Below are 22,533 nucleotides of genomic sequence, written 5' to 3'. Positions count from 1 at the left end.
TGGGTTGAAAATGTGGGTTGAGGCGTTTTGGGGTGGGAGTTCGCTGGACTGCTTCTAGTGTCTGGAGTTGTTGTATGTATGCATTGTATGTTGTAATGTTAGGAATTGTTTGACTGAAATGGGCCTGAAATGGGAAAGGTACGGGCTGTTGGAAATTTAATAAATGGGGCCCAAATCTAAAGTCTTTTGGTGGGTTTAAAGTTAGGTATAACTAAGTAAATTAATAATTTAGACAATTTGAATTTAATTTGTAAATTCGGCTAAAACTTAAATAAGACAAATTAATATAATTAATTAATGAGCTTCTTACCTTTCACGAAATAAAATAATTAATTTGATTATATATAAAATAAAATTTTATTAAATGATAATTAACTCAAAATTACAAATCATTAAATAACTAAGCAAACTAACCAAATATTTAGTTAAACAAAACCTTTTGAGACGATTTTTGAATATTTATAAAATTAAAAAATATACATATATTATTTAAAAATTATAAAAGTGACGAAACTATTAAAAAACTAACTTGAAAAATGTTTTGAATTTTATAAAGTCAATTATTTTAAATCATTTGAAAATTAAGAAGCTCGGAAATTAGTATTATTGGGGAGGGTCAAAATTGGGTGTCAACATGCACACCCCTAGTTCCTTAGATTTGCTTTCAATTTTTTTTTTTTCAACATTTCAATTTAGCTTATTTCATCCTTTAACTCCATTTTTTGATATATCATTTAAATACAAAAAAATGTCATCAATATTTAACATAGTATTAGATAAATATTAAAAAGGTAAAAAATAATTATTTCTCCAAAATAACCCTAAGTCCCTACATACTCTTCGATCCAACAATCGTTCCCTACCATAATAATGAGAAAAAAAATATTTCATCAAAGAAGGCTTTGTATCATGCTGTTGAATACTATGCTCTTACAAACAATACACACACGGAAGAAAAAAATATTATCAACTACCTTGAATGGACAGCACCCAACTAGGGTTATAAGCTCAATAGCGCTGGATCGTTCATGGGAAGCACAAGACAAGGCGAAACAGGTGGAGTCATCAGGAATAGCAAGGGCGATTGAGATATCTGGAAAACTTGTATATGACAAATAACATGAAAGCTGAATTGATAGCATTCTTGCAGGGACTTCGAGTAGCACTAAAAAGAGGATTAGTACCATTGGAAGTTAATGCCGATTGCAAGGAAATTAAAACCCTCATTCGAGGAGGACACCCCACTTACGAAAATATTCTTTCTGATTGCAGGGATCTACTTCACCGTCTGGGGAACCCCCTAGTACACCACGTCTTTAGAGAAACAAATCAAGTGGCAGACGCTCTAGCAAAGGAAGGCGCTAAAATGGATCAAATCAACTCTTTTTTATGTTTTTTTTTACACCTTGATTATCGTTGTAGCTTGTAATTATGACTATTGTTTTAGGATAATTTGTCAGTCTATTGTAATATTTTCTCATGACCGTATTCATTTACATTATTTCTCTCTATTCTACTTTGAATTTTTTTTTTTCTTGAGCGGGTCTATTGAAAATAGCCTGTCTACGTATAAGATATTGATAAGGTCTGAATATATTCTATCCTCCATAGACCCGCTTTGTGAAATTATATTGAATTTGTTGATATTATTATTGTCCCAATTTTTTTTATATAATAATTTCATGTCTTAATTTATATAGGAAAAAGCTCCATTATAAAATTGAGAATTATATATATAAATCAAATACTCCAACCACATTACCGAAACAACTCATATCTCTTGCTCAATCTAGTGTACTTGAGAAATCAATAGAAAAAACTCAAGGATATAAAAAAGAACTTCTATAATTTAGCTTTTAAATAGTTGCACAATTATGGGCTAATTGAATTATTCGATCTCATATTTTCTCGAACAAAACTTAGAAGAATTGTTATAAAGATAAAATGTATGTCGTAAAAGCGCGAATTCAAAGCCAAAGCCAGAGCAATGAATCCTTAGTTATAGCCTATACACATATATACAAAAATATAGTAGCAATAAAAGAATATGATCACAGACAAACTTCCAATCATATTGAACGAAAAACAATGAGAATCATGAACAAAGAAAACCACCCCAATAATAAAAATTATTACTTTAATACAAAAATGTACATTAGACCATGTACTTTAACATGGAGCTAACCAATTTAATCCACCAAAAATGCAACATGAAGAAAAGGAATCAGCAGCAGGATATCAAAGGAAATTCATCTGTGCAAGTGTGGCTGCTTTTATGTGAAGTTAAACAATAAGATGCTACATGTTGAGAAGGATAACAAATTTTATTCAAGAAAAAAAATATTAAAGGACTAAAAAGAAAAATCGTAATTGAAAAATCTAAAAAAACCAAATGCTATCAAAAGTAAAACAAAACTTTTGCAAAACAGTACAGTACATAGGAGTATTGTCTTGTTTGATTTATATATACAAATAAAGATTGACCATTTATATTCTAAATGAATACCACCATTAATATTCATTAAAATTATAGAAAATGGGATAGAGAAAGAGTGTAAGAGTAATGAAGGTAATAAATAAAAAGTGACTATTGGAATGTGTTGAAGTGATAACCTAATATAAGTAATTTGTATTGTAATTACTAATTCATTACATAAAATAAATATTACTGTGGTCATGACGAGAAGAAAATCAAATATTTAGAGTTGTTAAAAAAAAGAAAAAGAAGGTTCTAGGAGGATCTATATTAAATATAGGTGTAAGTCATAGATAATTACTTCTTATAAACAAATTAAATAATATTAGAAAAATACTTAAAGTATCAAAAATATTGTCAATTTATAATTTATAATTAGAAGAAGATAAAAAAAGGAATAATTTGTAAGAGTAGAAATTAGAGAGGTGTGAGTTACTCCTTTGTTGTAAATGTTTCTTCATTTAATAAAATATTTATTTATCATAAATTTAGTAATTTATTTTTACAATAAAATAGTTAATTTAAATAAATTAAAAAGGTCAAAAAATGGAGAAAAAAATAAATGCAAATGGAGATCATAGAAAGGTGCCACATCACTTTCTCTATGTTTCTCCTTTATTATTTATATATAGATTATTGCGGTAATTATTATACATTTCTCAAAATAAGTTTTTATAAGTGTCATTTTAAGGAGTTGTAAATTTGTATATTAAATATTTGAAGGTTATGAATATGAAAGGTTAGGAGTTATAGACATTATTAAATTAATTAAGATTTAAGTTTATGTAATTGAAGAGCTATGAATTAAGAAGATGATTTAATAAAATAAAATAATTGAAAAGGATTAGAAAAAATGTCAAAAAAAATTATAATATATATATTGATGTTATTTATATTTCTTCTCCTGTTTTTGGCTTTTATCGTTATTGCATTTAACTTTTCTCTTTTTTATTTATTAATTTATGCACTATATATTAATTCCACATTAGTCTTACTTTATTATTTCAATAAAACCTGAAAAGTGAAACATCCACTCTCTTCCTTAACCGATTAGAAAATAAATGTTCATCATTTCTAATAAATTAAATTATATGCTTACACTTTGTATAAGTTATATGTATATAGTTTGTTTGGATGGAAAGTACAATAGCATATAATGTTAGACTTCTCTTTTTCTTTTTTTTCTTCTATCATATTTTTCATTGAGGTATCAACTATATTTTTTTAATTGATTAGATGATACAATTTTTGGAGCTGGTCATTATTTATTATTACGTAATAATAATAGAAATGTTTATACGTAATTCACACAAAGAAGATTAATTTATATATATATGACTTTTCTTTAACATTTTAAACACAAATTTGTTATTAAGAGAACTAAATGAAGAAATTTAATTTTTTTCTTAATCAATAAGAGATTTTAATATATATATATATATATATATATATGATCTCTAATTTTAGTATACATATAAGTTTTATTATATTTATATTAAAATTTTATAATGCCTCTAATTATAAGATAACAATATGAAATATTAAATGATATCATGAACATGACTATTAACATAATTTAGGATTTGTGATCATTAAAAATCACAAAAGTAAGGAAAATAAAGACAATTAAATATCAAATAATTTTATGAACATGACTATATTAATATAATTTAGAAGTTATATGATCATCAAATGTCATGAAAGTAAGGAAAATAAAGGCAATTAAAATTTTATGTTAAAGAATATGAATAAATGAAGGAGTAGTAATTGACATATTTATTTTTATACAATAATAAGAAATATATAAACAAAAAAAATTATCAAGAAAATGAGAAAAAAAAGAAGAAGATAAATATGATTCTTGGCAAAAAAAAAAAAATGTCATATCACTTTTCTTCTAGATAATTTATATGTTGGTAAAGAAAGTAGCTTGAGAGAGGCAAATAGTTTTACCAAATTATTTTTATCCTAATCAAATACTTTACATTTTGAGTTCGGACCCAACAAATCATAATAATGATCTCTAAAAATCTCAAAACTTGAAAACTTCTAACCATAATAATAATAAAAATAAAAATATGAAAATTGCAAAGTTACATATTAATAATCAATTTTTATATGAAATAAACTGTATCTTGAAAATTACAAATCAACATTATATTTTCATGTTCTATCATTATAATTAATAAAAATTGATCCACATAACAACAAAATTATCTACATACTTTCTTGAGTAGCATACATGCATATGCTAACTCCCTTTTCTACTTTTATTTTTAAAAATATCCTGTCTTGAAAACACGATAAGTTAACCTTACAACAACACAACAACAACAACAACAACAACAACAAAAAATACATAAAAATAAAGTAAACTAATCAAGTAAAAACTTTAAAGAATATTCAATTATGAGTTGAAGAGGAAAGAAGGACCATGTTCTCAACATAACATAATTCAATTCTCCAAAACCTACAAAGAGAAGAAGATAGTATAAATAATCAGATTCTTTAGAAACTACAAAAAAATAAGTAAAAATAAATGAAATCTTAAGAAACCACAAAGAGAAGCAAAAGAGAAAAAAATTACATCATTTTCTAAAAAAAATATTCATGATTTGTATAATCTAGAATCCAAAAAAAAAAATTAAATATATAATTACAATAGAAAAAAGTGATAATTATAACATTTTACCTCATAAAATCCAACTATGTAAAACATTCTTCATTATACATATCTTTCCTGCAAAATAAGATCAAAGAAGACAAAAATGACCAATCAAAGAAACACAAGATGAAGAATAAGAAAAATTAAAATAAAATAATCATCATACATGTCTCAAGATAAGTTTTTGTAAGTGTCATTTTAAGGAGTTATAAATTTGTATACTAAATAATATGAAGGTTATTATGACTTATGAATATGAAAGGTTAGGAGCTATAGATATTACTACATTAATTAAGATTTAAATTTATGTAATTGAAGAGGTATGAATTTAGAAGATGATTTTATAAAATAAAACAATTGAGAAAAATTAGAAAGAATTTCAAAAAAACCACAAAAAAGATAAATAAGATCCTTGGCCAGTGAGAGGTGCCACATCACTTCTTTTTTATCTGGCTTTATATATATATATATATATATGATATGATTACTCTGTTTTGAACAAAAAAAAAAAAACAATCGTTCCCTATTCTTAAGATATGAAACCCTCAATTATTATCAATTATTTGTTCAATATTCGGTATATGAGAATTTGTATAATCTTTTACTTAAACCTAGCTTATTTCACAAATGAAATTTCATCAACATTAACTTGAATTATATCACCAAACGCAAAGGAACTAGGGATGGACATTCGATTTTTTTCTAACTCCGATTCGATACTTCAATTTTTAATTTGTCAGTGGCGTCTGCCGAATATGTATCAAGGTGATTCGATTTCAATCATTTTTTTAAAGTTCGATTCGATTTAGTACTGTTTTTTTTAGTTTGGTTCGATAAATAATTGGATTTGGTTCATTTTGTTTTAAAGTTCGATTCAATTAAGTTCAATCTTTTAATTTGATTCGACCCGATTTTTCGATATATATGGTCATTCACACCCAGCCAAAACATCTTTCACCTAGACAATTTGACATCTTTTTCTTTGCCTTGTTTAGCAATACATAAGTAACATTGTTGACTTGATTTGAAATCTGAGCTTCAACCCATTTAAAGTACTTATATCCACACAGTAAAAAATAAATCAAATATTTTTTTCCTAAAGATATATATTTAGCCAAGAGTAAGTTAATACTTAAAAAAGGGAGGTAGATGAAGAAAATAAATGAATTAAATGAAGTAGGTGAAGGGAAAAAATAGAGGAAATAAATAGGGGAATAGACTGTTAATTAATAATAAAAATATTGAATATTAACTACTCTGTAACAAGAATCCCTTATGCGCTTTAAAATACGAGTAATCTTACTAATTTGTACTTAGTCTCTATTTTGTGTTTAAATGATACTCATAGATGAAAAATAAAGTTAGAGGGTTAAAATGAAATAAGGTTGAGTTGGAGGATCAAAATAACATTTAGAGACAAATTTAAGGAATTGTGTATGTGTTTGGCCTAGTAAAAATAATACATATATTTATAATTTGTTTGGTATAGTTTTAAAATTTGCAGTAGTTGTATATTTTATTTGATATTATGTTATGTATAATTAATATATAGAAAATTATGATATTAACCATGTAAACATCAGAGGGTAGTCTCTTCTTTTTTTTGGGTAGAGTTGAGCAATGTATGAGAGACTCGATCGATCTGTCGATTGTATCTTACAGATTCTTTTATCTCATTATAATGTGGGGCTTTCCAACAAATAAAATTCAAATTTGATTAGATACCAATATGAATACCAAATATCGAGTGAAACCTTGAATGTTGGAGTTTGAATGACTTTGGACCACTCATCCAACATTTTGCATGTTGTTAGAAAGATTCAATATATATAACCTGAAATTTTCCTTGTGCATTTAATTACATATACCTATATGCTCACACTTTGGTGATATTTGTCAAATTCTAACCAACTCAAAATTTATTTAGTGTAAATAAGTTATCTCAGTTGGTTGATTGTGTAAATAATTTTAAACCATCGATAATAAAAGTAAAAGCAAATGTATGAAGAAAGAAAAAAAGTAGAATATCATGTATATATTACTATGAAGATTGGGTTGTAATACAACCAACCACCAAGGTTCATTACATGTACTCGACTATATATAAGTACTCCAACAAATACAAATACAAAAGAAAAGAGACAACATATAAAATGATGAATTAAACTCGATCGATCAATATATCCATCTTTATTTTTCTCCGCAAGCTAAATTACGTTACTACCAAATTATGCCTTTAGAAAATTGAGCTTTCATCGATCTTACTGGACCCTGCAAAATACCATATTAAATCAACATTATGAGATGCAAGTACCCATCATTTTGTAACATGTTAAACCATATAATTTTACTACTAGACATATGATTTTATCAATCGACATATATACTATGAGACTATAAAAAATATATTATATTGACGTCAATTTCACAAAATATAAATAACGTACTTGGAGCAGTCAGTGGAGGGGCTGATCTTGTAAGGAATGTTTACGCCACAAACACTAGGGATACCAGCGGCTTTGCCCACATCTATGCCTTTAATAGCACTAGCGGCTGATTTGAGGCAAGTGCATGCTGTCTTTCGGTCCGCTGGGGTCTTGGCTGCACCCAACAGACCCTTAACTCCACCACAACACCCTCCTAGAGGGCCGCGTCCCTGAAGATAAGGGAGGCAAGGAGCCAAGCCAGATGTAACCTGGCCGCAGCTTAGTGCTTCTGCGTGGGGTGCAACCACTACCATGCACAAAACAACAAGGCATGCAATTTTGCTAACCATTTCCATTGTTACAAAAATTGAGAGAAGATAGAAATATTAGAGAAGTTTTATGGACTACAAATGTATTTGTTTTGAGTGTTAACTTTGAGTATTTATAGAGAGTAAATTAATTAATGGAGGAATATTGAGAGAATTAGTTGAGAGTTGAGTTAAATCAAATGATGGTGTATAATAATTAGGGAGGTGCCCATAAAGTCAAGTTTAGTTGTTACGTGTAATGACCCTAAAGGTCATTTTTTGGAAATTTTCATAAAATGACCGTTTTACCCCTCCCGATAGTTGCCCCGAGTCCTAATTGTTGTATTTTCGAAGTTGATTTGGAGGAAAATTGATGAAAAGTTGAGTTTTTGGAAAGTTGAGTTTTTAAGAGTTAAAGTTTGGTTAAAAGTGCTATTTCGAGTCATTTGGAGTTTCGAGACTCGAATCGGATTTCCGTCGATTCCAGCAGTTTTAGAATGTCGAAACGGGTCTATGAGAATTTACGGAGTCGAATTTGGAGTTAAAACGAAGATTTGAGGTCCTAAGTTGCAAAAATTGTGAAATTTTGATCAAGAGTTGACTTTGGTCAAAAAATGAGGTTTCGGTGCTCGAAATGGAATTCCGAGGGCACCGTTGGATTCAGGGGGTGATTCTAAGTTTAGAATGAGTCTTGGTTGAATTTTTAGAGGCCCTGAGTGCGTTTCGAGTTTTTGAGCTTAAAGTTAGTTTCTTGACGCCTTATCAGATACCGGGTCAAGGAGACCTCCAATTCAAATTCCGATGATTTCATTGAGTCCGAAATGTCATTTTCAAGCTAAGAGCATATTTGGTTTGTGCTCGGGAAGTGCCAAATGAGTTTTGGGTGAGCTTTTAAGCTTCTTGGATGTTTTGACACTATTTTAGCAAATTGTGGCAACTAAAGGGTTCATTATTAGTTTTAAAGGTTGAAAATTTTTTCTGAAGGTTCTGAAATTTTGAGCATGAATTATAGGACTTATCTGCAAATTTTGGTGCATTTTCGCTAACCCGAGATTGGACTTTTATCGCAAATAAGAAATAATTGTTTACCAAGTAGAAATGATATTTGACTGGGCAAACGAGCATGAAATTGAGCTCCAATTGAACGAGCAGGTCCGTATCATTATTTAAGACATTTACAAATAGAATCGGGTCATTTCACTATCGTATGAGGAAATTACGGCCTTTTTAGTGAAAGATTAACTACTGTTTTTCTGGTGCATAATGAGTCTTTTGTAGAATATATTAGAAGAAATATTGTATATATTATCTTTGTCTATTAATTAGTAGTATATATCTTGTTTGCTTACACTTTTTCAACCTATTGTGTATTGAGGTGTGTTGTGCAAATACATGAAAAATGCAAAAAAAATTAATGCATGTATTAACATGATTATCGACCCAATTGCCAAAACATTTGCTATATATACCTTTTTCATCATATTTGTGCATAATATAAATGCATAGTATTACACCATAACAAATAATGCATAAGAAATAATTTTTGTATATAAATAATATGAACATAACTAATACAAAAAATTCTAATACACTTTATTTAAACATTATTCTTATACATCCTATCGAACATCCCCATAACACCTACCTGGGCACTTTACATCCTTTTCCATCTTAAATTTAATAATGGCCCATTCATTTTCTTGTGCAATGTTCAGTGAGGGGACTCTGACTGCCCATATCTAAATACATCTCAAGAAAACCTTTTTGAGATGTGCGTTTTCATGGCATGCATTAAGTTCACTGTCGTCCCTATGGATTTGATCTATTCACACTTTGTAAAAATGATTTTTAGCAACAATTAATTAATAATAAGAAGTTAATTTTGTTAAATATATATTTTTAGCGATAACAAACACTCTTTATAAATATTCCCAAAACCTATCGTGACATTGAATTCATTGACATTTTAACTATTGTAGATAAAAATCACCTTAATATACTCTTTGTTAATATATATATTTATTGCCGCTAAATATTATTTTTATAGTAGTGTTTCACTCTATTTTATTTGGAGAAAATGTTCTTTTCAATGTGTTGTTAACGTATCTATATCATCACTTAGAATTTAGATCGAGGAGAAAGAAAATAATTTTTACTTCCTTCCTTGCCTTTCTCTCCAACCAAACAAAGAACAAACGTTATATTGCTTTTAGTATATGATACATCAAATTAGTTTTTTGTCTTCGAATTAAGTTATGACTCACTTCAATCATTTTTACTTGTCTATTTTAAAAAAAAAGTATTTCATCTGTTTAAAAAAGAATGATCTATTTTTTTTCCTGCGAGACTTTAACTTTAACTTTTCATATGACATGTTTAAGGCCACAAGATTAAAAGACATTTTGATACATTTGACAACTTTTATTTAAAATTACAAAATTAAAAAGTCTAATTTCTTTTTTCTTAAACTTCGTTCTAAGTTAAACTAGGTCATTCTTTTTGACATAGAGAAAATACATATCTTAAAATTCAAATTACATATTCAAATAAAATTTTAATTTGAAATAGGTCAAATTAAAGGGGCCCTAAAATGACAATTAGATGGACACATGTACTGCTATCTGACTAATATTGTGAATCAACCATGGATACTGCCATGCTCACGCGTCTCAAAGCACCCACCGGATTTCATTTAATGATTTGGGGTTCAACTATTGTTTAACTTATTAGAGATTTCGAGTTTAAATTTCTCTAAGTATAAAAATGTCTCTGTTATTAGGAAGTGCTTTAGTTTTAATGTGGATATCGAATCAAAAAACAAATAGAAAAAAGGCCATATACATATACAGTTCCTTATAAGGGTGTGCATTTGGTTTTTCGGTTTGGTTTTTCACTATTCAGTTTGGATTTTTCGGTTTCTGGTTTTGTAAAAGTGTAACCCAATCCGATCCAAAATAAATTTGGTTTGGTTTGGTTTTCCTCTATTCGGTTCGGCTTTTTTCGGTTTAGTTATTCGGTTATGTCAATAATTAATAAAATAACCAAAGTAATAATATTTAATCCCTTAAATATACTTTCTAATATAAATTATAAGTAAACCTTAAAACACAGTACTTATAAGTATACCTATTATAGATATTCAAACATAAAATTTAAACGTAATCATCATGAAAGGCAATAATCAAAAAAGGACAAAAGTGGTTAACTCCAACTTAATTCTAAACCTAAACATACATAGGGCTCAAGAATTGATGTGTATTCAAATCATAAGAGCTAGCAATCGTCGATATGCTCATATTGGTGACGTTATTATTGTTGTGATCAAAGAAGCAGTACCAAATATGCCCCTAGAAAGATCAGAAGTAGTCAGAGTTGTAATTGTGCGTACTTGTAAAGAACTCAAACGTGACAACGGGATGATAATTCGATATGATGACAATGCTTCAGTTGTTATTGATCAAGAAGGAAATCCAAAAGGAACTTGAATATTTGGTGCACTCGCCTGGGAATTGAGAGAATTAAATTTTACTAAAATAGTTTCATTAGCTCCCGATGTATTATAAAATGGAATTGTGATCTGTTTCGAGTGGGGTATTTGAAAGAAATAGATTAATTAGTAGATTGTGTCTCACACATTTATCTTTAATAATTCATATCATATTCAAAGATAAATAAGTAAAAAACACGTTGATTATATCAAATTTGGAGACCCCAATAATTTTAGTTCATCATGGGCAGGGACACTATTGCTGAGATAATAACTTCTATACGAAATGTTGATATGGATCGAAAAAGGGTGGTTTGAATAGAATCTACTAATATTACCGAGAATATTGTTCAAATACTTTTACGAGAGGGTTTTATCGAAAACGTGAGAAAACAACAAATATTTTTTGGTTTTAACCCTGCGACATAGAAGGAATAGGAAAAGACCCTATAGAAATATTTTAAATTTAAAACGAATCAGTCGACCTGGTCTACGAATCTATTCTAATTATCAACGAATTTCGGTGGAATGGGGATTGTAATTCTTTCTACTTCTCGAGGTATAATGATAGACCGAGAGGTGCGACTAGAAGGAATAGGTGGAGAAATTTTGTGTTATATCTGGTAATCCTTTATAATAGGAAAATTGGATTCGAAACTTCCTATTTGCAAAAAAGAAAAAAAGGGGGGAGAGTTGTTTAATATCTTTCGCATTAGTTGATACCTCAAAGGAATTTTGTTTTATACAGATACTGCCAGGATATAGAGTCAAAATTGAATTAAGTCCTTATGATTCAACCAAAGGGCATATAATTTATCGACTCCACAACAAAGATTTGAAGGATTAGGTTTTCAACTTCACCATTCCTTTCATGGGAATACAATTCAAGATGAAAAATCTCAAGAAACTTATTTTCTTCTAAGAAATAGATTCAGAATTAAGGTAAGGAATGAGAAATATGAAAATAAGAGCTTCCGTTCGTAAAATTTGTGAAAAATGTCGACTAACCGTATGAGGGGCGCATTATAGTAATTTGTTCCAACCCGATACATAAACAAAGACAGGGCTAATCAGACTTGCCAGAAGAGCCGATGTACAAATAAAGAATCTGTTTTGACATGAAATGAATATATCCATATATCTCTGACACATATTTACGAGATAATAAAATATGGCAAAAGCTATACCGAAAATTAGTTTGCGTTGAAATGGACGTATCAATTCACGTAAGGGTGCACGTAAAATACCAAAGAGAGTTATTCATGTTCAAGCAAGTTTCAATAATACCATTGTTACTGTTACAGATGTACGGGGTCGAGTAGTTTCTTGGTCCTCAGCTGGTACTTCTGGATTCAAAGGTACGAGAAGAGGAACACCATTTGCTGCTCAAACCGCAGTAGCAAACGCTATCTGTACAGTAGTGGATCAAGGTATGCAACGAGCAAAAGTCATGATAAAAGGTCCCGGTCTCGAAAGAGATGCACATTACGAGCTATTCGTCGCAGTGGTATACTATCAACTTTTGTACGGGATGTAACTCCGATGCCCCATAATGGCTGTAGACCTCCAAAAAAAGACGTGTGTAGAACTAAACATTGAAGAAATCTCTAAAGAAATACAAGATTCGATAATCTAATCAAATAATAGTACTATGGTTGAGAGAAAGTAACAGTATATACTCGGACACTACAATGGAAGTGTGTTGAATCAAGAACAGACAGTAAACGCCTTTATTATGGACGCTTTATTCTGTCTCCACTTATGAAAGGCCAAGCCGACACAATAGGCATTGCAATGCGAAGAGGTTTATTTGGGGAAATAGAAGGAACATGTATCACTCGTGTAAAATATGAGAAAGTACCACATGAATATTCTACCATAACGGGCATTTAAGAATCGGTACATGAAATTTTAATGAATTTGAAAGAGATTGTATTGAGCAGTAATTTATATGGAACTTTTGATGCGTCTATTTGTGTCAAGGGTCCTGGATATGTAACTGCTCAAGATATCATCTTGCCACCTTATGTGGAAATCGCTGATAATACACAACATATAGCTAGTTTAACAGAACCAATTGATTTTTGTATTGGATTACAAATAAAGAGAAATCGTGGATATCTTATAAAAACACCACATAACTTTCAAGATGGAAGTTATCCTATAGACGCTGTATTCATGCCTGTTTGAAAGGCAAATCATAGTATTCATTCTTATGGGAATGGAAATGAAAAACAAGAGATACTTTTTATCGAAATATGGACAAATGGAAGTTTAACTCCGAAAGAAGCACTTCATGACGCATCCCAAAATTTAATTGATTTATTTATTTATTCCCTTTTTACATATGGAGGAAGACAACTTATATTTACAGGACAATCAACACACGGTTCCTTTATCCCCATTTACCTTTCATGATAAATTGGCTAAACTCATAAAAAAAAAAAAAATAGCATTGAAATCGATTTTTATTGACCAATCAGAATTGTCTTCCAAGATCTATAATTGCCTCAAAATGTCCAATATATATACATTATTGGACCTTTTGAATAACAGCCAAGAAGATCTTATGAAAATTGAACACAGATATTGGGCATTTTAGAAAAATATTTCGTAATTGATTTAGTAAAAAATAAGTTTTAAATCTATTGGACTTACTTAGTGAAAATAGATTGAAAAAGCACAATTAATATATCATATATTAGAAAGAAATTCATAATTAAATTGAATAGATGTATCTAGGGAGAATTCACTTTGAAGAAACTATTCCCTAGATACACATGTCGGGTTAGTTCACAATTAAATCAATTAAAAAATTTAAAAACGACATGAAGTTAGGGATTTATCAATAGGTAATGTTGCACCAATGCCCAACCAAAGGGCGACTGTGGTACCAATCAAAAAGACAGTCGTTGCTACTGGACGGCGAAATGGATTTTGGAATTTATTAACATTCTCTAAAAAAGGTACTGTTAATAATCCCGCAGGTACTGAAACCATTAAAAGAACCCCCAATAATTTATTGGGCACTGTACGAAGCATTTGAAATACAGGAAAGAAATACCATTCAGGTAAGATTTCCAAAAGGGTTGCAAATGGATCCGCCGGTTCACCAATCATTGATGGTTCTAAAATGGTTAAGCCTACATTACATGCAATAGTACCTAGAATTACTACTGGAAAAGAATATAAAATATCATTGGGCCATGCGGGCTCGCCATAATAATTATGACCCATACCCTTAGCCAATTTAGCTCTTAATATAGGATCATTCAAGTCAGGTTTTTTTTGTTATTGGGATAGGTGAATTCTTATAGTATATATATATATATATATAATTCGATTTTTTTGATTTTTCGGCTTTTATTTTTTAAAATCCAAACCAAACCAAAAAACTAAACAAAGTAATTTATTAATCCAAAACCAGTCCGAAAAACCAAAAAACCAATCCAAATAAAACTTTGATTTAATTTGATTTGGATATTCGATTTAATCCGAATAGTGCACACCCCTAGTTCCTTAGATTTGCTTTCATTTTTTTTTAACATTTCAATGTAGCTTATTTCATCCTTTAACTCCATTTTTTAATATATCATTTAAATACAAAAAAATGTAATAAATATTTAACATATATTAGATAAATATTAAAAAGGTAAAAAATAATTATTTCTCCAAAACGTAGCAATACTATACCTTAGTATCTCTCTAGCTTTCAGTCTATATAAAACGTATTAGCAGAGGTCAGTCTGTCTGGCGTTTCCTCGCGTAAAGGACTACTTTTGCATCGGCTCTCTCTAGTTAGGTAATTACCGAGGCGAAAACTGCTCTCTCGAAAGACGGGTTCGTATAAATTGCCCTCGGTAAGGTCCGATAGACTAGTAGGTTTACCACCAGCAGGTTTTGCAACATCTAACCTTTAGGCAGACATACCATAGGCAGATTTAGCTGGATGGATTCAATCCCTACATCAAAATTACAAAAACATATGATGGTCGTTTCTTATAATACCTACCATTCTTATCTTTAATTTCTATCTTTTGACTTGATATAGATAAATGATTCGTAATAGTTATGAGGTTTCTTTCTAATAAACCCTAAGTCCCTACATACTCTTCAATCTAACAATCGTTCCCTACCATAATAATGAGAAAAAAAATATTTCATCAAAGAAGGCTTTGTATCATGCTGTTGAATACAATACTCTTACAAACAATACACACACGAAAGAAAAAAATATTATCAACTACCTTAAATGAACAGCACCCAGCCAGGGTTACAAGCTCAATAGCGATGGATCATTCATAGGAAGCACAAGACAAGGCGGAACAGGTGGAGTCATCAGGAATAGCAAGGGCGATTGGGTTGTGGGATATATGGGAAACTTGTATATGGCAAATAACATGAAAGATGAATTGATAGCACTCTTGCAGGGACTTCGAATAGCACTAGAAAGAGGATTAGTACCATTGGAAGTTAACATCGATTGCAAGGAAATTAAAACCCTCATTTGAGGAGAACACCTCACTTATGAAAATATTCTTTTTAATTGCAGGGATCTATTTCACCGTTTGGGGAACCCCCCAGTACACCACATCTTTAGAGAAACAAACCAAGTGGCAGACGCTCTAGCAAAGGAAGGCGCTAAAATTGATCAAATCAACTCTTTTTTGTGCATGGAAGTTCCTCTGGTGTTTGTATCCAAGAAACTGGAAGCAGACAAAGAAGGAACTCCATTTGTTAGACTATCTAAGAAATCTTTTGCAAGTAACTCATGTAATAGTACTAGTAATAGTATGTCCTTTGTAATTAACTCATGTAATGGTACTAGTAATAGTATGCCCCTTCCTCAGAACACCAATAGTAGGTGTCCTGTTTTGCCACTTGCTGGTAACAATGTAATAATGCATATTGCGTAATCTATATATATATTACTCTGTTTTGAACAAAAATAAAAAACAACCGTTCCCTATTCTTAAGATATGAAACCCTCAATTATTATCAATTATTTGTTCAATATTCGGTATATGAAAATTGGTGTAATCTTTTACTTAAACCTAGCTTATTTCACAAATGAAATATCATCAACATTAACTTGAATTATATCACCAAACACAAGGGAACTAGGGATGGACGTTCGATTTTTTTCTAACTCCGATTCGATACTTCAATTTTTAATTTGTCAGTGGCGTCTGCCGAATATGTATCAAGGTGATTCGATTTCAATCATTTTTTTAAAGTTCGATTCGATCTAGTATTGTTTTTTTTAGTTTGGTTCGATAAATAATTGGATTTGGTTCATTTTGTTTTAAAGTTCGATTCAATTCAATTCGATCTTTTAATTTGATTCGACCCGATTTTTCGATATATATGGTCATTCCACAAGGAAGACCTAGCCAAAACTTCTTTCACCTAGACAATTTGACATCTTTTTCTTTGCCTTGTTTAGCAACACATATGTAACATTGTTGACTTGATTTGAAATCTGAGCTTCAACCCATTTAAAGTACTTATATCCACACAGTAAAAAATAAAAAAATAAAAAATAAATCTAATATTTTTTTCCTCAACATATATATTTAGCCAAGAGTAAGTTAATACTCCCTGAATTAAATGAAGTAGATGAAGGGAAAAAATAGATGAAATAAATAGGGGAATAGACTGTTAATTAATAATAAAAATATTGAATATTAACTACTCTAAAAACAAGAATCCCTTATGCGCTTTGAAATGTGAGTAATCTCACTGTACTTAGTCAGTATTTTGTGTTTAAATGATACTCATAGATGAAAAATGAAGTTAGAGGGTTAAAATGAAATAAGGTTGAGTTGGAGGATCAAAATAACATTTAGAGACAATACATATATTTATAATTTGTTTGGTATCGTTTTAAAATTTGTAGTAGTTGTATAATTTATTTGATATTATGTTATGTATAATTAATATATAGAAAATTATGATATTAACCATGTAAGAGTGTTTGATCTGTGTATTAGACATCTTCTCAATCGTATTTATGAAAATTATTTTTGTGAGCAAACATTTTTTCTATAGAGTTGAGCAAACATCAGAGGGTAGTCTTTTTTTTTGGGTAGAGTTGAGCAATGGATGAGAGTCTCGATCAATCTGTCGATTGTATCTTACATATTCTTTTACCTCATTATAATGTGGGGCTTTCCAGCTAATAAAATTCAAATTTGATTAGATACCAATATGAATACCAAATATAGAGTGAAACCTTGAATGTTGGGGTTTGAATGACTTTGGACCACTCATCCAACATTTTGCATGTTGTTAGAAAGATTCAATATATATAACCTGAAATTTTCCTTGTGCATTTAATTACATATACCTATATGCTCACACTTTTGTGAAATTTGTCAAATTCTAACCAACTCAAAAGTTATTTAGTGTAAATAAGTTATCTCAGTTGATTGATTGTGTAAATAACTTTAAACCATCGATAATAAAAGTAAAAGCAATTGTATGAAGAAAGAAAAAAAGTAGAATATCATGTATATATTACTATGAAGATTGGGTTGTAATACAACCAATCACCAAGGTTCATTACATGTACTCGACTATATATAAGTACTCCAACAAATACAAATACAAAAGAAAAAGTGACAACATATAAAATGATGGATTAAACTCGATCGATCAATATATCCATCTTATTTTACTCCGCAAGCTAGATTACGTTACTATCAAACTATGCCTTTGGAAAATTGAACTTTCATCAACCTTACTGGACCCTGCAAAATACCATATTAAATCAACATTATGCGATGCGAGTACACATCATTTTGTAATATGTTAGACCATATAATTTGACTACTAGACATATGATTTAATCAATAGACATATATACTATGAGACTATAAAAAATATATTATATTGACGTCAATTTCACAAAATATAAATAACGTACTTGGAGCAGTCAGTGGAGGGGCTGATCTTGTAAGGAATGTTTACGCCACAAACTCTAGGGATACCAGCGGCTTTGCCCACGTTAATGCCTTTAATAGCACTAGCGGCTGATTTGAGGCAAGTACATGCTGTCTTTCGATCCGCTGGGGTCTTGGCTGCACCCAACAGACCCTTAATACCACCACAACACCCTCCAATAGGGCCGCGACCCTGAAGATAAGGGAGGCATGGAGCCAAGCCAGACGTAACCTGGCCGCAACTCAATGCCTCTGCATGGGGTGCAACCACCACCATGCACAAAAGCACAAAGCATGCAATTTTGCCAAACATTTCCATTGTTACAAAAATTAAGTAAAGATCGATAGAAATATATAGTAGAGAATGATATAGTACTACAAATGTATTTGTTTTGAGTGTTTGGTGCAAAAGCTAGTGAGAACGTTGAGTATTTATAGAGAGTAAATTAATTAATGGAGGAATATTGAGAGAATTAGTTGAGAGTTGAGTTAAATCAAATGATGGTGTATAATAATTAGGGAGGTGCCTATAAAGTCAAGTTTAGTTGTGACGTGACTAATTCTTATTGAACTACGCATATACGATTTAGGGCCCTTGGTAGCCTACTTTGCAGTATATGACTTGATAAATATATTTCCACCTCCGTTCAATTTTATCGATTCGTTATACTAAAAGAATTTTCATTACGTTTCACTTTTCATATATTAAGGAATTTATTTTTTCATGTTATTAATTACTTATATATTCTCCAAATAATTTTTTTAGACATAAAATTATTTATAATAAAATATTCATATAAATTATTGTTTATTTAGGGATGTGCAATATCCAAAATAGACAAGTGCAAGTGAACTGATGTAGTAGTGGTAAAATTTGAATGGATATCTCCCCAAAAATAGGTAATAATGAGTCGTTTGGTAAAATATATTAGAAGAAATATTGTATTTATTATCTTTCTGTATTAATTTGTAGTATATACCTTGTTTGCTTACACTTTTTCAACTTATTATGTATAGAGGTGTGTTTTACAAATACATGAAAAATATAAGGGATTTTAATGCATATATTAGCATGATTATCGATCCAATTGTCCAAAACATTATATACCTTTTTTTATCATATTTGTGGACAATAGAAATGCATAGTATTTTTGATACACCAAGACAAATAATGCATAAGAAATGATTTCTGTATATAAATAATATTAACATAACCAATACAAAAATTACTAATACATTATTTAAACATTATTCTTATACATCCTATCAAAACGTCCCATTATAACACCAACCTGGGCACTTTACATCCTTTTCCACCTTATAAATTTAATAATGGCCCATTCATTTTCTTGTGCAATGTTCAGTGAGGCGACTCTGATTGCCCATATCGAAATACATCTCAAGAAAACCTTTTAGATGTGCATTTTCATGGCATGCATTAAGTTCACTGTCCCTATAGATTTGATCTATTTATGCTTCGTAAAAATGATTTTTAGCAATAATTAATTAATAATAATAATTTTATTATTGTTAAATATATATTTTTAGCGGTATCGAACACTCTTTATAAATGTTTCTAAACCTATCGTGACATTAAATTTACTTGACATTTAACTATTGTCGATAAAAATCACTTTAATATAGTCTTTGTTAATATATATATTCATTGGCTAAATATTATTTTTATTGTAGTGTTACACTCTATTTTATTTGGAGAAAATTTTCTTTTCAATGTGTTGTTAACGTATCTATATCATCACTTAGAATTTAGATCGAGGAGAAAGAAAAGAATTTTTACTTCCTTCCTTGCCTTTCTCTCCAACCAAACAAAGAACAAACGTTATATTGCTTTTAGTATATGATACATCAATTTAGTTTTTTGTCTTCGAATTAAGTTATGACTCACTTCAATCATTTTTACTTGTCTATTTATAAAAAAAAGTATTCCCTCTATTTAAAAAAGAATGACCTATTTTTTTTCCTACAAGACTTTAACTTTAACTTTCCATATGACATGTTTAAGACCACAAGATTAAAAAATATTTTGGTACATTTGACAACTTTAATTTAAAATTTCAAAATTAAAAAGTCTTGTTTTTTTTTCTTAAACTTCGTTCTAAATTAAACTAGGTCATTTCTTTTGACATAGAGAAAATACATATCTTAAAATTCAAATTACATATTCAAATAAAATTTTATTTTCAAATAGGTCAAACTAAAGGGGCCCTAAAATGACAATGAGATGGACACATGTACTGCCATCTGACTAATATTGTGAATCAACCATGGATATACTGCCATGCTCACACGTCTCAAAGCACCCACCGGATTTCATTTAATGATTTGGGGTTCAACTATTTCTTTAACTTATTAGAGATTTCGAGTTTAAATTTCTCTAAGTATAAAAATTTCTTTGTTATTAAGAAGTGCTTTAGCTTCAATGTGGATATCAAATCGAAAAACCAAATAGAAGAAAGGCCATATACATATACAGTTTCTTATAGGGGTGTGCATCTGGTTTTTCAGTTTGGTTTTAATTTTCACTATTCGATTTGGATTTTTCGATTTTTGGTTTTGTAAAAGTGTAATCCAATCCGATTCAAAATAAATTTGGTTTAGTTTGGTTTTCCTCTATTCGGTTCGGCTTTTTTCGATTTATTTATTCGGTTATGTCAATAATTAATAAAATAACCAAAGTAATAATATTTAATCCCTTAAATATACTTTCTAATATAAATTATAAGTAAAACTTAAAACACAGTACTTATAAGTATACCTATTATAGATGTTCAAACATAAAATTTAAACGTAATCATCATGAAAGACAATAACCAAAAAGGGACAAAAGTGGTTAACTCCAACTTAATTCTAAACCTATATATATAAAATTCGTTTTTTTTGGTTTTTTGGCTTTTATTTTTTAAAATCCAAACCAAACCAAAAAACCAAACAAAGTAATTTATTAATCCAAAACGATTCCGAAAAACCAAAAAACCAATCCAAATAAAAATTCGGTTTAATTTGGTTAGGATATTCGGTTTAATCCGAATAGTGCACTATTTTATTAAGAAAATATTATTTGGACTGATTTTAAGAGTCGTCACTTAATTTTTAAAGGGAAATTAAGAAAACTGATTTTTTCAAGAGATTAAAAACAGAAAATCAAATGAAAATAATTAAGGGGGTTCGAGGTTCATATTAGCATTTTGGGAAGAGTTTGAAAGCACCCGAAATTTCCGCTAACATACGGTTATCCGGTAATTAATTATTTGGCTAAAATAATTTAACTTAACTTGAATTGCAAAATTTATAGTTAGAACCGTTTTAAAAGGGAAAAAGGGGGGAAATACGGAAATACTATCTAAGTGAGATAATTTGCAACATTTATTCTTTAAGTTTTGTTAAACGATGATTGATTTAGTGTAGTTGTTAAATCAAAATGGGCGTCTTTCGGGATTTGAATTTTTCAACTTTAAGATCAGCGGCAAATATTAGCAAGCACACAAACACAATAAAATACAGAGGGAAAAAGACTCGGGCCCAAGTTTGATTTTTTCTATCCACTTGGACTAACACTTGGGCCTAATTTCATTTTGGCCAAAAGGCCAAATTTTCGCAACCTGTCCTAAATTCTAACAGTATAATAGCAAATAAGTGGGCTTTGGCCCAAAAGTAACAAAATACAATTTTTTGAAATAAAGGGTGGGCCTTTGGCCCAAATTTTTAACTCTCCAATTCATTGCATATTCTTGATGTCGGGACATGTTTGTCGATTTTAATGGTTGACTGACTCGAAAAGGGAAATTCAGCCTTTATGGCTCTCCCGAAATGCGAGGGAGAGAAGTGAGTTCATGACAAACTCGGATAGATTTCACATGCAACAAAAAAACAAGAAAACTTATGAGTAACAACCCACATGATTTAATATAAGAAAATAAAGGATGGTAAAAATCACCACTGCCTAAGCATCACAATGAATTTTTTTTTTAATTAGGATTAGAATCAAGTGAGTAAGCATAGAGAAAATAAATGTTCACACATATATATATATTTATATCCCATAGATAGTGGCAAACATACAACCATAGATTAAAATGAACTAATTCAAAATTAATTTTACGGTAAATTCATTTAAATAACAAAAACCGACGGACAAATTTAACCAAAATAAAAGACAAGGAGCACAAGGTGGGTGAATGAATCTCAAAAAAAAGATAAACTAGTAAT

At 29.7% G+C, this 22,533-nt stretch overlaps 2 protein-coding genes and 1 pseudogene across 2 annotated transcripts; 1 reads left to right on the top strand and 2 right to left on the bottom strand.

Moving 5' to 3' along the window:
• Positions 1-7,402: 7,402 nt before the first annotated feature.
• LOC125839901 (non-specific lipid-transfer protein 1-like) lies at positions 7,403-7,923 on the bottom strand. The gene is made up of 2 exons (XM_049518875.1): positions 7,589-7,923; positions 7,403-7,412 (listed from the first exon to the last, which is right to left on the bottom strand). Exons 1-2 carry the CDS (start codon positions 7,921-7,923, stop codon positions 7,403-7,405), a joined length of 345 nt encoding a protein of 114 aa, XP_049374832.1.
• Positions 7,924-12,533: 4,610 nt separating this feature from the next.
• Positions 12,534-13,552, top strand: LOC125839900 (30S ribosomal protein S11, chloroplastic-like; annotated as a pseudogene).
• Positions 13,553-18,077: 4,525 nt separating this feature from the next.
• LOC125839899 (non-specific lipid-transfer protein 2-like) lies at positions 18,078-18,625 on the bottom strand. The gene is made up of 2 exons (XM_049518874.1): positions 18,291-18,625; positions 18,078-18,114 (listed from the first exon to the last, which is right to left on the bottom strand). The coding sequence occupies exons 1-2, from the start codon at positions 18,623-18,625 to the stop codon at positions 18,105-18,107; spliced, it is 345 nt and encodes a 114-aa protein (XP_049374831.1). The 3' UTR covers positions 18,078-18,104.
• Positions 18,626-22,533: the final 3,908 nt, after the last annotated feature.

Source organism: Solanum verrucosum, unplaced genomic scaffold, assembly GCF_900185275.1.
Source record: "Solanum verrucosum unplaced genomic scaffold, falcon-dt-bn FXZP01000177.1, whole genome shotgun sequence".
Classification (NCBI taxonomy): domain Eukaryota; kingdom Viridiplantae; phylum Streptophyta; class Magnoliopsida; order Solanales; family Solanaceae; genus Solanum; species Solanum verrucosum.
The sequence above is the reverse complement of the archived record's forward strand: the minus strand, read 5'-3'. Positions and strand labels throughout refer to the sequence as shown.